Here is an 18,224-nt window from a genome sequence, read left to right on the forward strand (position 1 = left end):
AATACATAGTATTTACTACAATAGATGTATTCTGGGAACATATTCAGACATTTATGACATTCACAGTTAACAACAGGGCATTTTCGAGAATGTTTTATAAGGTCATACAGGCTGATTGGCGATGGACCCACCTGAGTGTGTCTGTAGACGTCTGTCTGAGGTCACTGCTCCCTTTGGCCCCTGGGGCCCTTTGCTCCAGCACCAGCACCTGAGGCCTCTCCACCCAGCCCCAGCCATTATGGATTCCCACATGCAGCCTGCGCTCCTGCACCACCACCGGCCGCACCTCCATGCCCAGGTTCTGACAAGAGCCCACATACAAACACAAACACGTAAGGGGAATACTTGGACATTAACACACAGAATATACAGGCAGGCATTGTGAAAGTAATTGCTTTAGCAGCACAAACACAGCACACACACGTGGGAGGAATTCATTAGGTATCATGAACATGTTCTGTGTGTGATTAGCCTGAAAGAGCATCTCTTGTAGCATGCCCTGTTTGCATTTAATCCTCAGGGGGGAGCAAAGTAATGTGCAGAAGCCATGGCTGTACATGGCTACCCTAAGCCTCTGTCAGCTTTGGCCTCTATGTAGCACAGAGCCCAGGATGGCTGTAGCAACTGGCTCTCTCCATGGCCTCTAATTAAAGCAGCAGTTCTTCACTAAATGAAGTGCACAGTGTAGGACTGGGAGGAGAAGAGGAACCAATGGGGAAAACTGCCAGTGGAAAGCCAGCATTATTTGCATACTTATGTAAACTGAATTTATATGGCGCAGATCAACAGCTGGTTTTGCAATTCTGTCAGTAAGGCTTACAGGTATGAGAGTATTATATAAAACAATTCATTTGATTGCTTTTCTAAAAATGTAAAAAGTAAACACTGTTTAATTTTCATAACATACTGTTCACTGTCCAACCATATAGAAAACATCTGGACAAAGTTTCAAAATTTAGTTTTTTTTTTTTTTTTTTTTTTTTTTTTTCGAAACTAAGAACACATCCACATATGACTGCCCAATCTATAGTATATCCGGTAAAGGAAAGTCAAGAAAATTCGAGGAAACTGTTCCCGCTTGTCATTTTATGTGCTATTAAATAGAGAAAGACATTCTGGGACAACACACAATTCACAGCTGTCAAGCTAAGCTAAAAGTATGCCAAGAAAAGGAACATTACCATTTCTCTGAGGAAAGTGCAGGGTTTCTGAATACATATGAAAAATGCTTCATTATTATTCTTTGAAAAAGAATTGTTATTGCTGAAATTTGCTCCCATAAGCATTCAATCAAAAAAGAAATAACTAAACTCGCTGAATGTAAATCTATTGAATGTAAACATACTCTTAACCCAAACCTTACCCTTACCTTTTGAGGGTTAAGAATTTACGTTTTATTGTAACGTCTCCAAATCAGCCTGATGGGAAATATTAGTACACAGACTCACATCCAGTGTGCAAGATTAATTACAATATGCTTCACTGGACATCAGCTGTTTCAAAGCCTCCCTCTCAGAAGCAAGCAAATTTAGAATAATATACATCTTGACAACTTGACTCCTGCAAGGAATTTAAAACATCTTGTCCTATTCATCTGCAAAGTTTCCACAGAGGCATATTCCATGAATGAGTCACAATGTATAGTTCTCAAATCCCTTAGCATAGAAACCTTTCAGTCATTCAGGTCTAAAGATCTCGACCACTGAAATTTTGATAACAAACGGGTCTGTCTGTTTGACTAGAACAAATGAAACACCCCTGGACAATAAAGAGAAATTATTGTCACTTAGCTCTTTTTTGGAAGATAATCTCAGTTCAGAAGTATTTCGACTCATAATTCAGAAGTGAAATTCTGTGAAATTTAGGAGGAACATATCCTGTTTGGAACACTTTTGTTTACCACATTGCAGCAATAAACCCATTTAAAGATTAAATAAATAATACAGAGCTTGCCTGAGCCCTAACTGAAGGGGGTGAATGACATTAAATGGCTAAAGTAGCAAAAGAAAAAGAAAAACAACACAATGAAAACCTCCCAGCATATTTTGAGCAGTGGGACAATGGCATTTCGGCTACTAAGCTGATCATCTCATTAGCCGTTCACACTCACCAACGCTTTGAATGTACATTACAGTGTTAGAAAGTCTTATTACATTATATTATATTATAAATCTGACAGCAGATAGATTTACAGAGTCTTGTCTTAAGAAAACAATTTTCCAAGAAAGCACAAATCTCCATATGAAACCATTTGTTCTGGACTCGTTCGGGAGCGCCCTCTAGTGCCTGAACAATCAAAGCATTATCAAATGTTTTATCTGCACTAAAAACTCCAACAGCTTAGCCCACACTGATAGAGAGAAGAAGAAAATAGAGGTTATTTCTTGCAACATGCCTAAGGGTTTGTTACTTACACATCAGACCAGACTAGTTGTTGAATGAGGAACAATTTAGGGCAGCCAGTCACAGTGTATATATATATATATTTCATTGTTCTATATATTTTTATTTATTTATTTATTTATTTATTTTTTTCTTTCTTAAAGGCACATTAACAAAGAGAAGCTTGGTTAATTTCAAGAGATTGGTTGGAATATGGTCATGCGAAAATGCATTAAAACTGCTTGTACATACAGTAAACCTACATATTATACAAAATCCTCAATGCCACACAAGGTTTTTGCACTTGAAGGATACTTCTGTCTCTGTTCTCATTTTTGAGACATGACTACCACCCTTAATTATCAATGGAGATCTTAAAAAGATAAAACTGAGTGTTAAAACGTCTTCAGCATAATTGATTAAGCACTAGTCCCTCTTCATTAATCAGTGTCCAGGCATGTTTAACAAACATATCAATAAAAGGTAACTCCACTGGCGTAGCATGGAACTACTTGGCAGACACCTGCTGTTGCAAAGACATATTGACTTCTAAACTGGGTGGCAGGAGCAGTCAAAAGTTATTAATCATGGCGTTTGGAGGGGGTGGAGGGGTTCTGCGAGGCTGGAATGGAGACGAACAGCTTTTTTCCAGCACTTTTCCTCTGGCTGTGCTCCACCCAGGCCTCCTACTCACTGCTTCTCCAATTAGCATATCAATTGTGCGTGTGGTTTTTATATGCAGGGCTACAGAGGCAGGCAGTGAACACATCCTACTTTACCCAGTGAATCATGCCACTAAAGCAGCAGTCGGCAACAAGGGCTCCAAAACCTCCCTTCAAGTGGACATAATGCAATTTTTCGCTCGCTTCTTTCACAGTAAGGCAGATCCTTACATTTCCATATGACTAGCAAAACATGTATGCTGAAACCCCTGGCTGTGGTACAGCGATGAAGCAGGCAGGCAAGTGATGACCTGAAAGGAGCTTTATTCAAGAGTGTGAACAAGACAAGAAATGGCGTTAAAGTGATAGTTTGGCAAAAAAAAATAAATCATATTTGCACAATTTTCCACCTTTCATCCCAAACACAGTCGATAAGCCAAGACATATTGAGACTGGAGCTAATGTTGCTGACAAGTAATGGATGTTCATGCTAAATCAGGTAGAAAATGTTTTATTATCAGTAATAGTAGTACTATACGGTCTACTATACGCAGGCACGAAAACTCAAACACAGTGCCTGTACCCCGACGATCACTTTATGCACTGCTGGCTTCAAAAAGGAGCATAGTGCCTGAACCACGATTATGGTGATTTGCTCAACTGGCTCCATTGAGTAGTGTACTGCCTAGATCCCATTGATCACCATGTTGTGCTATACTGGCTCCATAAAGGAGCTAAGTGCCTGGATGCTGAAGATCATCACTTAGTGCCTTACTGGCTAAAAAAGGGCCATAGTGCCTAGATCCCAGTGATCACCACTTTGTGCTGTACTGGCTCCATAAAGGAGCATAGTGCCTGAACCACGATTATGGTGATTTGCTCAACTGGCTCCATTGAGCAGCGTACTGCCTAGATCCCATTGATCACCATGTTGTGCTTTACTGGCTCCATAAAGGAGCTAAGTGCCTGGACCCTGGTGATCACCACTGTGTGCTTTACTGGCTCCATAAAGTAGCATAGTGCCTGGATCCCAGTGATCACCACTTTGTGCTGTACTGGCTCCATAAAGTAGCATAGTGCCTAGATCCCATTGATCACCATGTTGTGCTATACTGGCTCCATAAAGGAGCATAGTGCCTAGATCCCATTGATCACCATGTTGTGCTATACTGGCTCCATAAAGAAGCATAGTGCCTAGATCCCATTGATCACCATGTTGTGCTATACTGGCTCCATAAAGGAGCATAGTGCCTGGACCCTGGTGATCACCACTTTGTGCTGTACTGGCTCCATAAAGGAGCATAGTGCCTGAACCACGATTATGGTGATTTGCTCAACTGGCTCCATTGAGCAGCGTACTGCCTAGATCCCATTGATCACCATGTTGTGCTATACTGGCTCCATAAAGGAGCTAAGTGCCTGGATGCTGAAGATCACCACTTAGTGCCTTACTGGCTAAAAAAAGGACCATAGTGCCTAGATCCCAGTGATCGCCACTTTGTGCTTTACTGGCTCCATAAAGTAGCATAGTGCCTAGATCCCATTGATCACCATGTTGTGCTATACTGGCTCCATAAAGGAGCATAGTGCCTGGACCCTGGTGATCACCACTTTGTGCTGTACTGGCTCCATAAAGGAGCATAGTGCCTGGACCCTGGTGATCACCACTTTGTGCTGTACTGGCTCCATAAAGGAGCATAGTGCCTGAACCATGATTATGGTGATTTGCTCAACTGGGTCCATTGCCTAGATCCCATTGATCGCCACTTTGTGCTGTACTGGCTCCATAAAGTAGCATAGTGCCTAGATCCCATTGATCACCATGTTGTGCTATACTGGCTCCATAAAGGAGCATAGTGCCTGGACCCTGGTGATCACCACTGTGTGCTTTACTGGCTCCATAAAGTAGCATAGTGCCTAGATCCCATTGATCACCACTTTGTGCTGTACTGGCTCCATAAAGTAGCCAAAGCCAATGAGGTTATTGATGACTATGTGTCACACAGCGTCAAATATTAGAGATCACTTAACAACTCAAATCATTGTGAAGTGTGTGATGGGTTACTTAGTAAAAGCAGTGGTGCTAGACTGAAGTATGACAACTTATATGCTTCAATGGTTCTTTGCCTGGTTACAAGGTTCTGCAGATTGGTGAAAAACCTTGTGTAGATGGTGTAAAGGGTTAAAGAATGCTTTCTCTGTATTCAATAGAACCCTTTTTTACTCTGAAGCAAGCAGAAGATGACGCCTTTATTATCATTAGACTTATACGGTTAAAACGGAATGCCAATTTTCTTTCACATATACCAACTTAGAAAGATAGGGTCAGAGTGCATGCTGTGGCACCCCTGCAACAAAGTGTTAAGGGCCTTGCTCAAGGGCCCAAGAATTGCAGCATTGTGAATCTGGCATTGAACCCACAACCCTGTAATCAATAACCCAACACTTTAAACAAGGTGCAACCACTACATTTACATTTACATTTATGGCATTTAGCAGACGCTCTTATCCAGAGCGACTTACAAAGTGCTTTGCTATTTACCCAAGAAAAAACCTTAGCTAGTTAGAATAGACTAATAATTAAAAAAAAAAAACTCTAAGCTTAGACATTACTAAACACAATACAATAAGGCGACCATAGTACTCTATTCGTCCAAGTATTCTCTGAAGAGGTGGGTCTTCAGTTTGCGTTTGAAGACAGCGAGCGACTCGGCCGTTCGGACACCCAGGGGAAGCTTGTTCCACCACTTTGGTGCCAGGACAGAAAAAAGCCTGGACGCTTGTCTTTCAGCGGATTTTGAGGGATGGCGGGTCGAGCCGAGCCGTACTTGAAGCTCGAAGGGCTCTTGGTGCGGATCGGCTTTTGACCATTGCCATCAAGTATGGAGGGGCTGGTCCAGTCTTGGCTTTGTAGGCCAGCGTCAGGGTTTTGAATCTGATGTGGGCAGCAGCTACAGGAAGCCAGTGAAGAGAACGCAGCAGTGGAGAGACATGGCGGAATTTAGGGACATTGAAGACGACCCGTGCCGCTGCGTTCTGGATGAGTTGCAGGGGCCTGATGGTGCGCAGAGGGAGACCAGCCAGAAGAGAGCTGCAGTAATCAAGTCTGGAAGTGACGAGAGAATGAACGAGCACCTGGGTGGCCTCTCTAGAGAGGAAGGGTTGAATTCTCTGGATGTTGTACAGGAGAAATCTGCAGGACCGAGTTACGTTTGCAACATGACTTGAGAACAATAACTGATCATCCATGACTACACCAAGGCTTCCAGCTTCTGTAGAAGGAGTGACCAGTGAGTTCTCAAAGGTGATGGCAAGATCGTTTTTTGGTCCAGCAGTTCCTGGGATGTACAGCAGCTCTTGAGCATAGGGTTTAAGATTTCTTTACTTTCTGTAGTTGTTAGCTACATTAGCCACGTAGCTTGAAGCAACACCAACAGCATGTTTTGCCCTTTTCACTAGATATGATGTAAAGGGAAAATTGCGTAAACCTAGTATATAAAAAAGGTCTACATTCATGTCCAGTACCACAGCACAGATGATGTAATCTGTCTAACATACAAGAACATCTGCAAAGTCACCAAAAACAAGAAGTGTCTTCTAGATGAAGAAAAAAGTGACCGTATTATTTAGTCTAGGACAATCTGTGTCAAAAGAAATAGGCCACGTCTTGTTCTGCATTCTAAAATTAGTTGTAGACAAAGTAAAAGCAAGGACTACTTTTTTTTTTTCCCGGGGTCACAATTACCAGGAGGATAGTGTGTAAAAAATGCAAAGTAAGCAACAAAGAGAAAGAAAGAGAGAGAAAGCAAGAGTGTGTGCCTGTGCTATGCAGAGAAGGGGATATCCGGCTCCTCAGAGACTGCGCATTCTGCAAGTATTTGTTCCAGGAGAGCAGTGCGAGGTCTGCCTTAATGAACAAACCTGTCTGCAGTCAAGAGACATAATCAAGTAATTAAATCAGGTGGTGGTGTGGCTGGTTTCAGCAAATACCTGGAGAACCCAGCCCCAAGGTTATTCAGGCTGATGGAGCGTATGATTAAGTAATTGTGAACGGTCAGTTAGGCAGCTAAAAAGTCTAGTAATGGTGGGTCTAGACAACGCACACTTCCATACACAGAGGCGGCTAAAAAGGCAGAAGAGCCGAGGCGGCGTTAATATTCTCATTAGAATTCGCAATACTACTGCATTTGCCTCTCCTCTCATCTAAGGCGGCTTTTTCTCTTTCAGCCAAGAAGAGTCATGAAAGAAAAAAAAAAAAAAACGGGGATGAAGAAAATGACTTTTGAAGAAAAGGACATCCGCATCTCTTCCAAGCCGAGACATAATGCCGAACTGGAAAGAACGCGTGCGTTTTGATTAAAGATTGAACACTTTAGCCCAGAATCTGGGCGGCGGCAATTTGAAGATCAGAAAACAAAGTTGCTGTACGAAATTACTCTGCGGCAGTGCTCTCGGAACGGCTCGCGTTGCTGATCACATGCGCCTCGGAACGGGCGCTGCTTCCTCCACTTATTACAGGCAATTTCCTCCTGGCAGGGGGGCTTCACTCACAGGCCTCAACCAGATGCCAGCGGCTAAGCGTGATGAGACCACCGTGAGAATCAGCTCTCTGTATCACCTCCATATCATAATTATCATCTGCGCTGATTCGGATCTATCGCATCTCCTGCTCTGCCAACGACGCAACTTGTCAGATGACAGGAGGGGGCATTGTTTTAAACTGCATTGTGAATTGTGGGGAGAGAGAGAGAGAGTTTCAAACTTGATGTTTGAGGCCTAACACAGCACATCTGTTACAGCAATCGTTCATTTCTCTTACTTGCTGTCTCTCACTCTCCTTCTCCCTCTCTCTCCATCAAGCTACTGTCACAGATTTTGTTTCCTGCCCCCAAAATATGAATATTTTAGAGCTAAGGAGCTTAAAGGGAACAATGAAATGGCCTGCAGTTAAATTATACCCTATTTCCATAGCCGAGCACAGAGCAGAGGATATTCAGAGAGGGAGAGAGAGAGAGAGAGAGGCATCAGAAGAGAAGAGAGTAAAACAGAGAACTCATTCTTTCTAGTCAGGGGTACGCCGGGTCCAGAGCTTATCCGAAATCATGGTGATTCGCATAAGTCAAGAACACTTCCTGGACAGGGCACCAGTCCATCACAGGGTACCACACTCACACCCTGGAGGACAATTTAGGCTAGCCAATTCACCTACCATGTGTTTTCTTTTTTTTTTTGGGAGGATGGAACAAACCCATGTGGACAAAAACACACCAAACTTCTAGAGTGAGGAACCCACAACCCCAGGCCCTTGAAGCTGTGCGGCACACACACTACCTGGCACCCCACGCAGGCCCAAGTGGATCCTAGTAATGACACTCGTTCTGGAGCTGTAGCGTCTCATCTCTGAAAAATCAGACACCAGAGGCCATCTTTTTGTCCACCTACCAGAGCAAATGCCTGGCCTTTAGCCAAGCCGCAGCTTCTACCATAACTGGAATTGGCATCTCACATATGAAGAAAAACAACAACAAACAAAAAAACACACACACACACACACACACACACAAACAAACACACACCCTGAATGATGAAAGGCTCAAATGGAACAGAAAATAGCTGGGCATGAGTTCATGTTACCAATTGAGTGCAAATGTGTACAGTGCTGGAGAAAATGGCAAGGTCTTCAGCTTCAAGCTCCCCACAGTATTCTGATCTGTACTGCCATGATCATTTTACCCTGGAGAGCTACTTGGGGTGCCTCACTGTCAGCTTTCTGTACAAAATTATATTTATATATATATAGTTTTTAGAAAAATATATTTTAGCTCTCTGTTTGTGAGTGCAAGAAATGTTCTCATCCCGAACAGCGAATTTTTGCCTCAGTCCAAAACAGCTTTGATGTACTTGTCAGATGCCTTTGGAACAGAAAGGCTTAAAAGAGACGCTGCGTTCGGCTCTTCACGAGGGATTTTGTGGCTCCTCAGCAAAAGCAGCTCTCGCATTCTTACCGACTTGAGGCTCGAGTGAAGCACTGATGCCTTTATAGCCCTATGAACTGCCCTTTCGTTGAGCTACAACATGCCTCACTCTCCACTGGTCTGAAAGAAAGGCTGATCTCAGGCCAGAGGGTTCTTCACATGATGAAGGAATCCGAATGATCCAAAAATGAATCAACTACAGCATCAGCACAGCCTTCAGTTGCTGTTCGTTTCTGGGACGTTGTCTTTGTCTTATTCATGTATTCCATTATTTATTTATTTATTTATTTATTTTATATGACAATGCTATTGGGTTGCTTTTGCAGTGTGCTTTGGGTCACTACTTATTTGTACTATGAAGCACCATCCTATCAGTTTTTGCAGCAATTGATTTAATATAAGCAAAAAGTAGAGCTCAATGGCAGAGTAATCCACAGCTGTGGAGCGGTGGAACTGATGAGTTGGAGAGTTGAGAATAAAGTGGGGTGGTGATCATCAACATCCTGACCTCACCAACACTCTTCCGAGAATACTTGGACGAATAGCAGAGTACTATGGTCACCTTATTGACTTTTGCTTAGTAATGTCTAAAGCTTAGAGGTATCTTTGAACTATTAGTCTATTCTTACTAGCTGAGGTTATTCTTGGGTAAATAGCAAAGCACTTTTGTAAGTCGCTCTGGATAAGAGCGTCTGCTAAATGCCATAAATGTAAATGTTGTCACTTTCTGCAATCAAATCCTCACAGCAACGCTTAAAAACTCTAGTAGAGACTGGATAGTAGAGACAGTTACTCCAACAAAAGCAGGATTATTATTTTTCAAAGCCCTTAATTTCAGAAGAAGCAATGGATGAGCAGGTGTCCCAATATTTTTGCCTTAACCTCCTGACAACTTGGACAGTTACTCTGACTGCTCTGGCTTTCACTATATATGAGCACAGTTTAGTCTTGTAGACACTGCAATTAGGTTTATATTACAAAGCATGGCCCTGTGTTGGCCACAGTGGTCATTTCGACCATATATATGTTATAGATGGCATCTTGTCTTCCTAAGCCTGCTCTTTTGTGTTCCAGCTATTTCAGTGTGTCCGTTACCTTAGCAACGCCAACTGCATCTGGTGTCCCTTTAGAAAGTACCTGAAGTAAAAAGTGACTGAATAGGTTCAGATCTACATCAGGGTAAAACAGCATGATCAGAATGAGCTAAACAACATTAGACAGGTTAGAGCAGAAGTGTGAACCAAGGTTTTAGCGATGTTTCAGAGGCCTGACGAGGCTCTGACAGAGGTGAATGAGCGTCAGACTCAGACACGGTACTGAGGGGGCACTGCCAAGTGAACAGACACTGCAAGCTACTTGTGACAGATGTCACACAGCAGTGAGTGTGAGCTGTAGACTGAAGGTCTAAACCATGTGTCGACTGAGGAGTCAAGTCGCGAGTCAGTCCACACGATGCCTGTCTGCATCATTTTATCAGTAAAATAAATAAATAATGGGAGAAAAAAAGAAAATCTGTCTGCCTGAAACCTATGTCAAATGATTACATAAGAAGTGCAAGCTTTAATTAGGCCTGAAAGAGGAGCCCAGAATTATAAAGATTAGCAATGTAAACAACTGTTAAAAAATAATTATGCCTTAAAGCATCTAGTAAATACATGTAGCCTTCTGTGACCACCACACACATACAAATAACTAACTGGACTAAGGGTCCTGATCTAATGCCTCTTAATGCTGAGTATCAGCCGAACCAATCTTTGTGTTTGTATAAATAAACCAGCCACACAGTTTAGACTGCTGATTAATACCAAAGTAAAATCTATTTTTATTATTATTTTATTATTTATCAGTTTCTATAATGAGACATTATGGACTGACTGATTTAGTTTAGTAGAGACTTTTCTTAAAATTACTTTTATAGTGTGTTTAACATTGTATGATCCAGTGACTCTCCTCCACGAAGCTTCCAGGTCCTTTAACACAAGTCACTTTGTGAGTGTGTGTGTGGTGGTACATATAGATGTCCCTGTAGAGAAGTACTGCCAACAGAATAGGCAGTAAACATGAACTTATTTGCACCATGCTAACAGTCAGGCGTGGGCTATAATGATATAAAGACCCCCAGTATTGAGATGTGGAGCGGAAGCGGAAGAACTGTATTTATATATATATAGGCATGGCCCCAATAAGTTCATGTTTACTGCCTAATCTGTCTGTCAGTATATATATTTATATATATATATATATATATATATATATATATATATATATATATATATATCAACAAGCAAACAAGGCTTTGCAAGCAAGTGGAAATATCACTTAATCCACACATAGACATAACAGCTAGAAGAACAGCCAAGTAGAGGAAAGAGCAGTCACTGCCATTGTCCAAACTGAACCTCCAGAACTGAAGAGGATATTTTCTGAGGGTCTGAAAAACAGAATAAGTTTTTGAAGGTTATTTCTACGCAGAGCTGAACGAGACATGCTGGGTATTTTTTAACGGCCGTTAGTAGACAGGGACTAAACCGCAGGCTCAGTGGATTCTTTTATTTTAGTTTGAGCTGTTCAGAGGGGGAGAGAAATATATGGAGACGGATTCAGTTGGCCTTGTTTTTCCTAAGCTGGAGGTGGCTGCTTTATTCCGGCCTACAACAGTAATTCCTCATTTATAGGTACCAGAGTGGGGTCACAAAAAAAACAAAACACTGGTGGCACAACCCCGCAGCTTTAATCCATTGCGGCGTAGCGAGCTATCACTAGAACACCAGGACACTAACAGGCCGTGTCATATGACACACTGAGTCAACCTTATCTGATCAATAGGCAATTACATTACTGCTGTATTAAACTCCAGCTGAACAGTATTCATGCACTGGGAGCCAGGAGATGAAGAACAGCTTGGGCCATTTCCAACGCCCACGCCAAAAGCAGCTCTCTGGCCAGAGAGTCTTCAGATCTTAATCATAAAGAGGTCAGCTAGGTCCACTGACATTTGTCATAAGCCGGCAAAAAATCAAAACAATTAACTGAATACTGAGTAAATCAATGTTCAAAAAGCACTCAAGTCATTGCGAGGTCAATCAATACCATGGCCCAAACCAGAGAGTGGAAATTGAATGGCTTTGAAACTGAGATTTAAAACTGGTATTATTAGAAATTAATTTCAAATGGATCCAGCAAAACAGCTCAGCACAGCGGGGGAATTATTACAAAATGCAAAAAGCAAGGTAGCAGCATCAGTTTCTAAATATCTTGCAAGGAAAGGCAATGAGAAAAGCCTATGGAAAAAGCACATGGTCACATGGAGCTACAACCACCAATGGTAATGATATGTCACTGTCACAAGCTAGTGGTTGCAAACACTCTTAAGAAAATAAAATATATGTGTTTGTGCCACTGAAGAGCCATGTTTGTAATAGAGATGTGTGAGTGTGAATAGACCTGTCAGAAAATTACTTAATCAACTTACTGAACAATGTATGGACACAGCCTCGACCATTTCTGCTGACCTTGATATTGCCCAGTGTGTTTACTTGCATGTGTTTTAGTAGACATTAGCTGCTTTTGGAATCACTTCCCATTACAGAAATAGTGCACTTTACAGTGTGCTAGCCTTTATTTGTGATTTCACTTCTTGTTTAGTTCACTGTAAAACTCCCATAATGCAGCACAAAATGTACTGTATGAATTTCCCATGTATCCCATAATGCAATGCAGTGGGGTCTTACTACAGATGAAGTTGTTGTGCTGTGTAAGACACTAAATACTCTGAGGAAAGTCTATTTCAGTCATTTCAGTCTATTTCTATTTCAGTCCAACTATGGAGTACTGGAAATCGAAGGACACATTGCCATTTCAAATTCCATATTTTAAATCCCTGACCAAATCTGACAAAATCCATAAACAGTTTGTAGCGCCTGAGTCATTCGTTTTATTTTTGGCCCTGTTCTGGCTACTGGGTTCCTGTGTTCAAAGCATAACCAGCAAGTTGATCTGCTTTTTTGCTGAAAAGTGGGACCCAATAGAACTTTCAGTCTATTCATATTTCAACTAGTGGCTGGTCTCCTCATTTATACTGTCTCTAGTCAGATGTATCCTAAAGAGTCAGGAATATACAGATGGCCCAAGACATCAGTTCTATTAACAAAATGTAAGTAGATGTAATTTGTCCTTAATTAAAAAAGCTAATGTTAGTGAATGTACAGTGCCTAATCATTAAGCCAACAAGAAAAGCTTCAACCAGTAAAAACCTTGAAAGAAGAAGAAGAAAAAAAAACACCTTAAAAAAATTGTATTAATCATTTATACACACCTCATTCCACTGTTTGTATGTAGGAAATTTTTGGTTTTAAGTCAAATAAGTGAGGATAGCATTCAACATGAATGGGCTGAGTTTTATTTATGTTTTATTATGTTGGATATTTAAACATTTTTCATATTCCAGTTTCAGCAGCTGAATATTTGTAAATCATTCGTAAATGCATTATTATGTCATTATATTATCATCATATCAGTGGCATATAACTATAGTAATAATAATAATAATAATAATAATAATATAATACTCTAATAATATTGTTTCTAATATCAAAATTATTTATGGGACAATATAAACAAGTTCCATTGTGACAGGCCTAAATGTGAAGAATATTATATGGGTAAAGAACCTGTACATCCAGTAAAGGTTCTTTAGACCTTTAAAATGTTCTTCACACTCACACACTTCTATTAGAAATGGGGATCCCAATCAGGTTATATTTACACCTCCTCTTAATACTCTTAAGTCTCTTAATACCGAGTATTCACAGGTACTAATAAGATCTGACCTTTGTGCACCTCTGAAGCACTTTTTTATGTTTTACCTTTTTATTTTTAAGCATTTTAGGCAAGTTTTAATGTATTTGCGCAGCTTTATGCATGTGTTTCTGATGTTTCGTTGCTCCACTTCTATTCCACTTGCATAATCTTCCAAACTCAGAAGCAGCAGCTGTCACAAACTTTCACAGACCCCTGCAACTCCAAATGAACTGAGACTGCGGGAGACGGCTCCAAAGTGAACCTACTTGGATCTGTCTGGATCATGTCTGAATACAGCTTAGTTCAAGTATGTTATGTGCATCTCTTAAAGAGCTAGCTAGCCCTCTAAAAAGCTTGCTTGCTTTCCTGGCACCACTTCTTTTATTATTTCTTTGCAAGTCAAATCCTACGTTGCCTAGCTACACGTTTCACCTGCTCCTGGTTGAACAGGGTAAAATGTGTGGAGCTGAACTTTATCACAACTTCACAACTGCCTGTGGCGGTCTCGACTACACAGGCAACGTCTGGCTTTGAAATGCCAAATCTCGAGTTCAAAGCAAACACACTGCTGTCAACATCAGCATGTTCCTAATTGAAATCATTACAGAGATCCTGTGCGGTCAGCCGTGATTTAAAACCCACTCGAGTTTGGCTTTCTTTTTGGCTGAAATGGCCACATGCTGTAGGGATACGGCAGAACGCTGCTCGACGTCGGAGGAGAAATGTCAAGCTCTTGCGCCAGCGGCACAACAAGGTTTAAGTGGGGCACGCCAAAATGATGTCACTCATTTCTTCAAATGATTCTTCAACTGAACTGATGCAATGCAAAGCATCAGCATTTGAGAGACAATACTTTCTTTTTGCAGTCTAAAGTACCAAGTTATGAACTATGATTATTTCTGATTACTTAAAACTAGTAAAACTGTGTATAAATCTTTTAAAATAGAATTATTTTTAAAAGGAAAGGAAAAAGAAAAGAACGGATGACTCCCAGTAGTTAAACTACTTAGTTCCTCTACAGAGACCTGAAAAAAACCTTGAAGAAAAGATGCAGGGTCACAGTCTTTCTGTGTACAGCCCTTTCCAACTCATCCTAAAGGCTCCTGATCCCTCCAGAGCATGAACCCTTTTAACTCGCTATCCCTGTGTACCTCCAAATTATCTGTGCAGTCAACAGGCTCAGATTTAGCTCTAAAAATGACCATTCACTGCGGATTCTGGAAACGAAAGAGATAAATGTGGGATATAACTGGGTTAAAAAATCTGCAGTCTACACCTGGTTTAATAAACTGGCGACTTAGTGGTTCTCTATCCAGTGTGGGGTTTTAAGCCCAGAGCGGAACGCACATCTGTTTCTGCTCCTCTCCTCTCATTTTTTAGTGACGTCACATTAATTTGCTAAATAAAGAATGTGATCTAACAGCAGAAAAGGTGTTATTTTTTTAAGTTTGCACAAACAGGACCACCTGGATATTCCAAAATGCTTCTGAAAAAATGTTCTATGGACAAATAAGACAACTGCAAGAAAAAGAACATCAAAACATCATCCAATTTTGAAGCACAGTGGTGGGAGCATCATAGGTTGGGTATGCTATGATACCTCAGGGCCTTTGGGCCAGTGATCATTGCAAGAACTCAAAGGTGTGTCGAAAACCTTTACAGGAAAATGTAAAGGCAGAAGTCCATGACCTCAACATCTCAAGCTGAAGAGATGTTGGGCAATGCAACAGGACAATGACCCAAAGCGCACAAGTAAATCAACTAAAGCATGTCTAAAGCTTATTAAATTCAATTCACTTACTTTTTCTAGCCTGCACTGTGAATGTTTACTTGATGTGCTTAACACAAAATATGAACAGTACAACTGTTTGTATGTTTGAGTAAATTAAGTTTGACTATAATCATAACTGCAACTACAAAACAAAGTTCGCAGTAATAAGGCTAAGGCCTTCCAGTCAGCAAATTTCAACAACCTTACACATACACAAATATTTTGTAGTTCTTTTTTCTTAATTTTTCTCTTTTTTACATGTGTGTGATAATGACATTAGCGTATTTATAAGTGTGTGTGTGTGTGTGTGTAAGAGCTTGCGTTTGTGAGCCCACGCTCAGAGCATTCACTCATACTGCAATGAGTCATGCGGGATGTGTAACAGCAGCATCATTAGCATGTTATCCACATCCGCCCACATATGCCCGCTCACGCACACACATACACACACATACAAACATTTAGCATCAAACTGACAAACTCCTCATTGATGAAGCTCATTGCTGTTGGCTTCTCCAAAAAAGTTGTCCAGCAAACAGCACATGCAAACACACACACACACACACACACACACACACACACACACACACACACACCAAAAAAACCTAAGTACATAACCACCAGACCGGCAAAGAACCCAAAAACCCTCCCACTGCTTACCAAATATATCTTCATAATAACACGCCCAAAGCAGCACCCAAAACCTTTTTTTTTTTTGCCCCGTCACTTCCTGAGGCTGCTGACTGGATTAACGAGGCATTGTCTGGCAGTCAAGGGGATCTGACTGAGACTCAGCAGCCTGAGGAAGAAGCCAGGCTGCTCAGCTCGCTAAAAGTTCAGTGAATCACTGCCACTGCATGCGGCGAGAGCATAAAAATAAAAGGAGATTCACGCTTTCAGCGTATTCCGAACAGGGTGAAATTTGTCACTTAAACAAAAAAAAAAAGAGAGAGAGAAATTGAATGAGTTCGCAAAGTGATTGGTCTTTTGGAGCACTTCCTAGTTCACTTCAACTAAGCGTATTAATTTGCTAGCTGCTTTAATTAGGATGAAAGTCCTCAATGCAAGGAGTAGTCGTTTTCTCCCTTTTCCACAGCCTCTGGCACACAGGAGTGCACTACTTTATAATCAGGACTAGTGTGCATAGAAGACAAGAAATGAACGAATAGCCTGCCAATGGTAAAGGCATGAAAAAGCACAGATTACATAGCAGTTACTGCTTGGTTTATGGAACATGGATCTACTGTGCTGTACGTTACTTTTAAAACATCAGAATTATTTTTTCCATTCGTCTGTACAGTGTCATGAAAACGTGCACCATCTGAATTCTTGAATTGCATAGTATCTATGTGATAAAGTGACTGCTCTAAAGTGACTGCCCCCTTGGCAATAACTGGTTAACCCCCTCAGCAGCAGTAACTGCAACCAAACACGTTGTATAGTTGTTAGAGTCTCACAGTGCTATTCTACTCCATATAAGAGTTCAGATGAGTGACACTTGTAGGCCTTCTTGAAAGAACTGCACATTCATGACGCAACATTTCAGTAGGGTTTAGGTCATGACCTTGAGTCCCTGGGCCATTCCTAAAGTTTTATATATTTAGCTATATAATATAATTTTATTTACAATTGTGAGGTAGACTTGAATAGATCATTGTCTTGTTGCATGACCCATGCCTGCTTAAGCTCTTGGCCGAATGACCTGACCAAATGATCTCTTGATGAATGCTGTGATACTCAGCAGAATACATAGTTACCTCACTCACCTGCATCTAGGTCCTAATACAGCTAAGCATTTCCAAACCATCACATCACCACAATTCAAAGTTGGAGTGAGGTTCTTACTTTCAAAAGCTATGTTAGGTTGTTGCCAGATATAAAGGGGCCTGTGTCATCCAAAAGGCTCTAGACATGTCCTGAACAAACTCAGGAGGGTCATCCTCAGTTGTGAATTTATGCTCTTTTTTAGTTAACATGTCACTTCCTGGATGAATTACATCTTGCTTATTATAGGAGCCCTAGAGCCTTAAACATGAACCTTTTCCAGACTGACAGATGCCCACAAACATTGTTTTTTCCTTAGGTCTTCATGGAACTTCTCTTCTCTGCAGCATGATATCCTTGACTGGACAACCTGTGTGCTGCCAAGTTCACTCAGATTTAGATTAGACAGGGCTGTCAGGCCATTAAACGAAGAACTCACACCAATTACGAATCATTGATTCTAATTACCTCTTCAATTCAATTGCAATATCTGGAGGTGGAGGGCAAAACCCTTTTTCCAACTGCAGGTGGTAAAAAAAAAATCTTTACTGACACAGGAGCACAACATCCATAAAAATAACTGACATGGCAGATTTGGATGTGATGGAAATCACTGGGGTATTCTGGTAATGAATATACTACCCCACGTTCCCATATAAAACATATCCGGTTCAAGTAGTATAAATAACAACACATCCACTACAGAGAGCACACTTCTGCACAATGCAATGCACAATTACTTCACTTAACATAAAGTAATGTGAACACACCATGAATCCTGTAAACAATGGACATTTTAGCATGAGTAAACAATAATAAATCTCAAATAATAAATCATTTGAACAATATTGAGAGATTGAATTAATAACT

The 18,224-nt window shown here is 41.0% G+C and overlaps 1 protein-coding gene across 4 annotated transcripts in view; it reads right to left on the reverse strand.

Moving 5' to 3' along the window:
* The window catches only part of nphp4 (nephronophthisis 4), a 207,082-nt gene that overhangs the window by 137,279 nt on the left and 51,579 nt on the right, over positions 1-18,224 (reverse strand). For all 4 annotated transcript variants that reach the window (XM_072681571.1, XM_072681570.1, XM_072681573.1 and 1 more), the window contains one exon: positions 132-301. In XM_072681571.1, the coding sequence (XP_072537672.1) occupies positions 132-301 (170 nt within the window). The remainder of the gene's footprint in view (positions 1-131; positions 302-18,224) is intronic.

The sequence above is a fragment of the Salminus brasiliensis genome, chromosome 6 (genome assembly GCF_030463535.1).
Source record: "Salminus brasiliensis chromosome 6, fSalBra1.hap2, whole genome shotgun sequence".
Lineage (NCBI taxonomy): Eukaryota > Metazoa > Chordata > Actinopteri > Characiformes > Bryconidae > Salminus > Salminus brasiliensis.